The sequence below is a fragment of the Oryzias melastigma genome, linkage group LG5 (assembly GCF_002922805.2).
Source record: "Oryzias melastigma strain HK-1 linkage group LG5, ASM292280v2, whole genome shotgun sequence".
Lineage (NCBI taxonomy): Eukaryota > Metazoa > Chordata > Actinopteri > Beloniformes > Adrianichthyidae > Oryzias > Oryzias melastigma.
The window spans coordinates 11826255-11835553 of record NC_050516.1 but is presented as its reverse complement, the minus strand read 5'-3'; the positions used below and the strand labels follow the sequence as shown (position 1 = coordinate 11835553).

General features: G+C 37.3%; 1 protein-coding gene across 2 annotated transcripts; it reads left to right on the top strand.

Moving 5' to 3' along the window:
• The first annotated feature begins 15 nt into the window (after nucleotides 1-15).
• LOC112145583 (probable nuclear hormone receptor HR38) lies at nucleotides 16-8892 on the top strand. 2 transcript variants are annotated; one of them, XM_024270906.2, is made up of 7 exons: nucleotides 16-3281; nucleotides 3999-4825; nucleotides 7413-7542; nucleotides 7775-7938; nucleotides 8012-8214; nucleotides 8291-8469; nucleotides 8548-8892. In XM_024270906.2, the coding sequence occupies exons 2-7, from the start codon at nucleotides 4001-4003 to the stop codon at nucleotides 8808-8810; spliced, it is 1764 nt and encodes a 587-aa protein (XP_024126674.1). In that variant the 5' UTR covers nucleotides 16-3281; nucleotides 3999-4000; the 3' UTR covers nucleotides 8811-8892. The 2 variants fall into 2 exon arrangements, with proteins under 2 accessions (XP_024126674.1, XP_036067754.1); XM_036211861.1 differs by lacking the exon at nucleotides 16-3281 and having other exon boundaries at nucleotides 3636-4825.
• Nucleotides 8893-9299: the final 407 nt, after the last annotated feature.

Sequence of the window (9299 nt, the reverse complement as noted above, 5' to 3'; positions counted from 1 at the left end):
TATTTTTTTATTTTGTTTCATTTATTTTGCTTTATTTTATTTTTTTGTTTTATTTATTTTTATTTTTTTTTTACTTTTTTTTAGTATTTTATTTTATTTTATTTGTCTGACATAGATTTAAAAATTGCTGAAGAATTAAGAGTGATGTTTCTGTCACAAATCAAGCTAAATATGCCTCGTGTCATATGCACTAAACGTGAGTAACACGATTGATGGTAATAAATAATTGATTTTACAGTTTCAATACCAGAATTATTTCCATAAAATCATCTCAACTTCTCAACAGCCGTGGTGACGGCAAGTCAAAATGTATTTTGTGATTCTTGTTTTTCTGTGATGTATTCTATGTTTGTCTTCAGCTTTCATAAACCTGTCAAGTTTTTTTCCGTTTGGATTTCCAATGTGTTGCAAACTTCATGATCACAAGTTCATTTTGTGTCTATTAAATATTCAGTGTAATTTAAATGTGAGTCCTAACAGTGTTGTATCATCATGTTTACATTGTAATCTGAAAAAAGTTCAAATACAAACGCAGTTTTCCCACTCATTTGTCATTTTCTATGGGGTTATAACCGTTATATGCATAGAAAAGCAAATGCAGTATATTGACATATTTTTATATCTTTTAACTTTTTATTCCATTTTTATCTAATCTATTTTCAGCAAATTATTAACATTTGTTTGTTTATCCGTCCATCGTGTGAATTCTTCACAGAAGTGGGCTTGGAACCTGTTTGCTGACAGTGAAAAGCACTAATCCGTCCTCTGTCCCGCCAGAAAATATCATATATCAGCACGTCAATTAGTTCAAATTCTAATACACAAGCAAATAATTGTATAATTGAGGAAACTTGCATTTCTGAACAGCCTATTTGGAAATGAAGATCGCGAGTTTTGTGTGACAGTCGCTTTTTGAGCATTCATCTCAAACTGTGATAATTCTGCAGTCCAGCTAGTTAGTTTGAGATTGTAGTTTCTCTTAAGGATGCCAAAACTTACTTACATTTGCTGGTTTGCACTCTAATATCCCTCGAGACAGTTCAAGTGTCAGCATGGGATGGTTTGTTGTGGAGATGTAATGGCAAAAGTGGCATTAAGTGATGCTTAAATTAACACTGGTAAATGAGTGTCAGCAGCTGTGGATGTGACATTTATAGTGCAAAACCTCTAATAATGACAGGACAGTGTGTCGGCTCATCGTTTTGAATTTCTCTTAATTTAACTGTGGATCTCACAGTTAGATATAATTAGCAGCACTTTAAGGAATAAATATATACAGTATGTCTGCTCCTTGATTTCTATTTTAGTCTTTGCTGACCTAAATTACACATTGGAATTTAGTATGTTATGGTAAAAAAAATTAAATCAGGACACTGCTAGCACTAAGTGGGATTATTCAGGCTTTTTGTGAAATTGTCCAGATTGTAGATCTTCTTTAGCCTATGAATGAAAAGTCTTGAGACTATTGACAGTTGTATATCAGTTACTATTCAATGGTATACTTTAGCAAACTAAAAAAACTTGTTTCAATAATTCATTTAAAAAAATTACAAATGCTTTTTGTTGACATTAGTGTTCATTTTATAGCTGTGTTCTTTAACTCTTCCATAGCAGAGGAGGACTCAGCAGTTTAGGGTTCCCAAATAATGTATATATATATTTTTAATCCTCATCCAGGTTAAAACGTCAAATAACTTATTTGTTGGTCCACTAGTTGACAGACTCACTGCCAAGCATCACAATGTTTTAATAATCTTTTAAAAACTGAAATCATTTCAAAACTGTCGTGCAAAACTAAACAGGAAAAACGCAAAATAAAAAAAAAATTGAGAATAAAAATGAAATGATTAGGATCGAACAGGTTAGTGGACCCATATTAATTTTATTAGTAGTAGTAATCTGGGAAAACCGACTTATTTGCTAGCTAACTTACTCTTGACTGGAATATTCCATTGATGCAGAGGGACGGGGGAGGACCTAACACTTTCACATGATCAGTCTCATGCCATTTAGACAGAATGAAGTAATAATGAGCGAAGCATTTATTTTAGACACTTTTATTTTTGTTCAGCTCGGGGTCCCAGAGTGTTGGGGGCCCCAGGCAATTGCCTACCATTGTCTAAAGGTAAGTCCGCCCCTGTTCTAGAGACATTAGTTTAAATAAGCCTAAAACAGACTAAATCAGACAGTCCCATTTATGTGCAAATATTTAAGTCCCACTCCAAACCTCTTTTGATCTATTTTTCTTTCCAGGGGTCTTTTAAGTATGATTTTGCCATATATAGCTAAAATAAATAATAAAAAAACGTTTTCTAGGACGTTTCTGTCGAGCAACAAGAGTTCACTGGAGAGTTGCATCTTAGTTATAGGTGGGATTGTTGGCATGGAGTAAGCCCGCCCATATTCCCGTCATTCTGTTTACACAGTCTCCCACTAGCTTACAGTCCCTCACATCCCCAATCAAACATCACTGGTGTGACAAAAATATAGCAGTTATTGGAGCTATCCAGTTGTACAAGAACATGTTAAAAACACCAAAAACACCATTTTCTTTAGAGTGGATTTTTAAGCTAACATTAATAAGATGAAAGTTAGTTCTTAGTTGATAAACTAAAGTTAAGATTCAAATGTTGCTTGGTAGATTTCTTGGACATAATCTAGAAAAACATGATATACAGCAATTTTATTTTTTTAATTTAATGTTTATATTGATTTTTCTTTTTGTTAATTTTATAATGTAATGTTATTAGAGCATAAAATAATATTTCAGATGTTTTATAAAAACAAGAGATAAAGTTTTACACTTGTTGACTTTAAAAATCTTTTTTTTTAATTCTGTTAAATTAAAAAGAGTTTTCTGGCAGAAGATTCGCTCATCAAACGTTCTTTTGTTCTCGATTTGCACCCATGCAGCTCCGGTTCCTTCAGTTATTTTTAGCAATTTTCATTCAATAAAAGGCATTTATTTTTAGTAAAAAGGCACGCCCCCTCGGCTCTGACGTCAATGGAATCCCGCGCGTGCGTCCCCCAGAAGAGCGTCTTGAGCACGAAGCTGATTGGCTCGTCTTCCGGAACGCTCTACAACATAGTTCACCATATTTGGACACGGATCCGCCTCTTTTCTCAGCTCTCTCGCCAAAATAAAACAAGGTTGCATATGGAGTCGTGCTCGTTGGTAAGCGAGCATGAGCGTGTGTGGATGGGAGAATCCTGACAGCAGCTGGAAGAACTGACTGGGAAATAATAGAACATTTAAACAGAAGGATATCTGCATCAAACAGGTGAGTCTGTGTTCTTGCAAATGTGACACAACTCTTTCAAAGTTTTACAACTCTATAATTTTGACTTAGAGAAATAAATAATTATTCATTTGCATAAATAACATGCTTTTTTTAAAAAGAAAATATAATATATTAATTAGAAAAATATTCAATACTCCCATTAATAAAAAGTTTGTATACAGTTCTAATCCCCAACTTTTATCTGTGCTTTTATTCAAATAGAGATGCATGCATATTGCTTACACAACATACATAATTTTCTGATGTTACTGGTAAAATAATATCAATTTGCAACATCTTAATGCTACTTTGCATGTATATCATGGCTTCTAGCCAACCCTGAAACGGGATCTTTAGCAGTCCTTGGTGCAATAGCTGTTAAAGAGTGTTACCCTTCAGTGGAGCAGGTTTTCAAAGCATTAACAGCTAGTAACACAATATTTAACAACATTTCAGGCCTCTGGCGGACCGCTCTCTTTACTTTTCAAAGGCCTGACTGACGAAATGTGACATTCAGGAGACAAACTTGAACTAATCTTCATTAATTTAAGATAAATACTATTTAATTTATTTATCAAATTTGCATAAATTTGTAATATCTTTAGGGTTGTAGGATGCAATTCTGAAAGTGATTGAGGTTTTGCTGTCAAAATAATAGAACATTTATTGTGAATATTTTGGAAAGTAAACATAGTTTCTGCATCTTGTCTTTCTTAGCGATGCCCTGTGCACAAACCCAGCATGCATCCCTGCCCCATGACATCTTCTTCAGCTCTGAGCTTGTGAATCCTGATCTTAGTCCAAAACTGGTGATGGAAGCTAAAGGCCAGAGGGACCAGCTCTCTACATCCTCCCTGCCGAGCATCAACACCTTGGTGGGCAACGACTATGCTGGGCAGTTCGATGCCTTCTCCTGCAAGGTTACCACTGCCCCCGCTGCGTCTACAGTTTCTTTAAGCCACCCGGCAGCAGCAGCAGCTGATGGCTCCAGTCCACACATGCAGAACACACCCTTCAAGCTGGACGATCTCCAGGTGTATGGCTGCTACCCAGGATCCTTTGCACTTAGCTGCCTTGATGAAACCCTCTCATCATGCGGCTCAGAATACTATGCCACTGTTTCCTCTCCAACCCAGGGATTTCAGACAGAGTCTGCACCTGTCTGGGATTCCCCTTTTAGCCCTTTCCCCTCAGCTCCTCCATGCTCTGTGGACAAGGCTGCCATGCAGCAGCAGCTCTCCTTTCTGACCTTCAGCCCCTCACTAGAACCACACTCCACTTTGGGGCACCACCAGGATTCCCTGGCTGGTCCGGACGACCCCTTCTTTCTGTCTTCTCGGCAGCACGTATACCCTCTCCACTGCCTCCACACCCCTCTGGAAAGTGGACCTAGGGAAAGCCCCTGTGTGGTGGAGGGGGTAATGATGTCTCCTAAAACCCCAAACTCAGGCACCAATGAGGGCCACTGTGCAGTTTGTGGTGACAACGCATCCTGTCAGCACTATGGCGTCCGCACCTGTGAAGGATGCAAAGGTTTCTTCAAGGTAACAAAAAACTAAATTTATTTGAAAATGATTCCTACCATTTATAATCCTTCCAATAGTGCTTTCTTTCTGAAATATATAACCTACAATTGATTTATTTTAATAGAAATAACAATAATGATTTAAACTTGAATTGACATTCCCTGTTTGGTGAATTGGTAATTGATCAATCGATTTAGGATTATCTGATCCCAAAGTTATGTGCTGCCATTGCTCAAATAACACCAAATAACAATGAAAAACAACAAAAGTAATATAAAATAAATACAATTAAGGCACAATACATAGTTTAGTAATTGTATATATTGTACAGAAACATTTTTTTTATTTTAGTCAAATTAAGTTGAGTAAAATAACATATTTACACTTTATCTTTTAGAAGGGAGGAATAGGTATTGACAATATTGGAACTGGAGGGATAAAAGGACATAACAGCCTTTATTTTGGGGTGTCTGATAGAGGGAGTCATACAAAACAAATACAAAACTATTAAGCTCAACTAATCGTGTGTGACAATTAAAGTCCCCTATGACAATTTTTTTATTATAAAAAGTTCCCAGTAGTGTTTTAATTATGATTTTGAAGTTTTTAGCCAAAATCCCACGACCTAAATGTCTTAAAAAGCAATTTTTCATGTTGATCTGAAGCCTCTGTTTCTAAAATCTCCTCTGAGGGGGCGTGGCTTTTGGAGCTGAGCTGAGTAGCTCAGCCCCTGATCCCCCCATGTCTGATTATGATAGCTCTGTGTCTCGCTAGCGTACATCTTTACCGCTGCTACATAGAAATAGAAATAGCAATATGGGTAACGTCCATCCATATGGTTCTGATCCAGATGTCAGCTCAGACGAGGAAGTGAAGATCTTCATGGACAGAACTTCCTCCAAAATCCTGATTCTTTCTCCTTCCAGTTCACCAAAGACTCTTTTAGCTAATTCTCCAATGTTTATTGACGTTGCTGTGATCAATACATTCAATCATTGGTTTCTCAGAGTTCTTGATAAAATAATGAAAGCTAACATCAAAATGCTCTTTCATTGATTTACAATCCTTTCCAACTGCGGTCAAATGAGCCGCCGTTCACATTTCCGTGGTCAAATCAAGAAGCTCAGTGGAGTCTGGTGGAGATTTTCCAGCGTTCTCAGTCCTGCTACCGTAAGTATTGGATGAAACTCACACCAAAAATCCAGTGATGCTGATTTGACCACAGAAATGTGAACGGCGGCTCATTTGACTGCAGTCAATGTGAAGATACCATCTTCTCTTCTCCAGAACCTGAACTAGACACTAGGAACAGATGAGGGTTTAGTGCATGTGCAGCAGAGCTGTTGATGGAAAGAAGATCATTCATTCAAATAGAGTCTGTCCAAGACAGTTTGATTGATTTAAAAGGAGAAATATTTAGAAATGCAAAAACAAAATGATTTATTATTACATTTGTTCTCTTTCAGAAGAAAAATGTTAATATTAAAAACTCAAAAAACATCATTTTCATCTAAGGGGACTTTAAATTGGCTAAAACAAATTTTCAAGCTTTTCAAGGAAGTAAAATATGAACACAAATATGCCCCAAAATCCATCAATTAATTAAAATAAATAAATAAGAACACCTAAACAATAGAAACCTAAACAGGCACTTAACCACAAAACATGACAGCAGCCAACATAATAAGCACGTCAACTTAATAAAGAGGTTTTTTTGTTGTTGTTGTTGTAGTATAGGACACATTAAAAAATGATTTATGTCTTATATTTAAAAGAAAATCTAAACAAAACATGGTTCAATATGCAATATATCTTTAGCAGTAATTTCTAATAAAATTAGGGCCAAGAATTGATTAAAAATAATTTACAATTTTTTTTTTGATTAATCACAATTTTTTTTTTTTAGTTGCTGTATTTGCAGACCACTTATTACCTGCAAATAATCACAATGCGAAATCGCAAACTAAAAATGTACATTTAAAACATTTATTTAAAAATATATGTCAGTTTTATCATTTAAACCTTTAATGAAGTGACATTGTTTGGCATGTTTGATGCATTAAATAAATAGTAATGGATGTATCTTTCTATTTTCTTAACAGTTGCCAAATTGTATTTGAGATGCATCTTGAACTAGAAGTTATGCAGATGACACACTTATGTAATGGAGCAGTTCAGGTCAGCTACAACCGTTTATTCCAGGATGGTGTATTAAAGAGTGTTATAATAAAAGAGTCTTAATGCTTTGGCTCCATCATTTACAATAAAAAGGGATGAAACTAGAAGGCCTTATTGATATTATATCACTTCAGCGTGTGAAGACTCTCAGTCACGCAGGGGGATTCCTTTTTTATCTGGAGTTAGTTTCTTGAGTTTAAGACGTCTTATCCAAGAGTCTTTCTCGATTACTCCAACTTGATTCTCCCCACATGACACCAGTGATAAATTAGTGTCACCAACACCTCTATTCTTAAAGTTAACATAAAAACAAAACAAAAACATCACCTTGGCAAAGGTAAAATCTTGGTCTGGTTAAAGTAATTTATGAGTTATTCTTTCCAACATTATGACATATTAGTGATGTTTTTCTTCCATTTTTTGACAGCGAACAGTTCAGAAAAATGCTAAGTATGTGTGCCTTGCCAATAAAGACTGCCCAGTGGACAAGAGGAGAAGAAACCGATGCCAATTCTGCCGGTTCCAGAAATGTCTGGCTGTGGGAATGGTCAAAGAAGGTAAAGCTATCTTAGACTTTATGAGCTTGCTGTTGGTAATTTATGATAAGGACAAATCACACTTTGCAATGAGAGTCTTGGGCAGCCAAGGCCAGGAAGCAGAGGCATGTAGAACCAGATTTACAGTGCCAGCTGCAGTAAAAGAGAAAACTGAGAATAATACTGCACTTGTTCTTTTTAAAGAAGCATCAACTACTTGGTCAACGACTTGCTCTTCTTGTCTGTCTGATAGTTGTCCGCACAGACAACCTCAAAGGTCGCAGGGGTCGCCTGCCCTCCAAGCCAAAAACTCTGATTGAGGCTTCATCCACGAGCTCCAATGTCAACATTATTGCCTCTCTTGTAAAGGCCCATTTAGACTCCAATCCGAGCGCAGGAAAGCTCAACTACTCCAAGGTAAACGTCAGTACTGCTTTCTAACATATCAAAGTAAGCAGGTACTTTAGTTAAAACAAAAATCTCTCATCAGTATCAGGAGAAATCCAATCATTTGAAGGAAAAGGAAGACGCGGGGGATATCCAGCAGTTCTACGACCTCCTCACTGGGGCCTTGGATGTTATTAGAAAGTGGGCTCAAGCCATCCCGGGGTTCACAGACTTCTGCAAGGAGGATCAGGAGCTCCTCCTTGAATCAGCGTTCGTGGAGCTCTTTATCCTCCGCCTGGCTTACAGGTTTGGGTTTTTTCTTGTAGTAACTTCCCAATATTGGTGTGCATCTTTCAGTGATTGATGGTTTGAAACTAAACAGGTCAAATCCAGAGAAGGATAAGCTTGTCTTCTGCAACGGCGTGGTCCTGCATCGACAGCAGTGTGCCCACAGCTTTGGAGACTGGATCAACTCCATCATGGACTTTTCACAGAGCCTCCACCGTATGAATTTGGACCTCTCCTTGTTTGCCTGTCTCGCGGCGCTCGTCATCATCACCGGTGAGAGACTTTGTTTGCTTTTCAATTCCTGATCGGAATGTTTTTTTTAATTCCAGACTTTTTTCTCATTGCACTCAGATCGCCACGGCCTCAAGGAGCCAAAACGTGTCGAGGACTTCCAAAGTAACCTCATCCGCTGCTTAAGGGAACATATGAGTGAAAAGGGAACAGAACCAAATCGGATACAGCCAAACTATCTCTCTCGGTTGCTAGGCAAACTCCCGGAGCTGAGGACTCTGTGCACACAGGGCTTGCAGCGCATCTTCTACCTAAAACTGGAGGATCTGGTCCCTCCTCCACCGATAGTGGAGAAGATCTTTATGGATACTCTACCATTCTGAAAAAGAAAGACAAAAATAGAGGGGAAAAGAAAATACCTGCTGTTCTTCTGAATGGAACATCCCATAATGACGTTCTGGCTTTTTCCCCAAAAAATGTTTAATTGCAAATTTGGAATTTAAACTTCTATTTCCTACATATTTGAGTTTGATTGGGAATAGTACTTACCACATTTTCTTGGAATTTCATTTTTGACAGTACTTTTGTGTTTAAAATGTGATTTTGCTTTAATGAAGGGGCACAGTGGTCTCTCAGAAACATTCATTTCTTCAACATATTTTGAAAGTTCTGTCCATCCAAATTCAGAATCCACGGAATCCTTTAGGGGTCAAAGGGTTGCTAGGGCCAACCCAGATACTGGAGTACACCCCGAAAAGGGTCGCCAGTCGGTTGCAGGGTCACATAACCACATGCACACCTAGGGGCAATTTTAGACATACCACTCAACCTATGAATTTAATTCAAATCAGTTTTATTTATATAGCCCAATA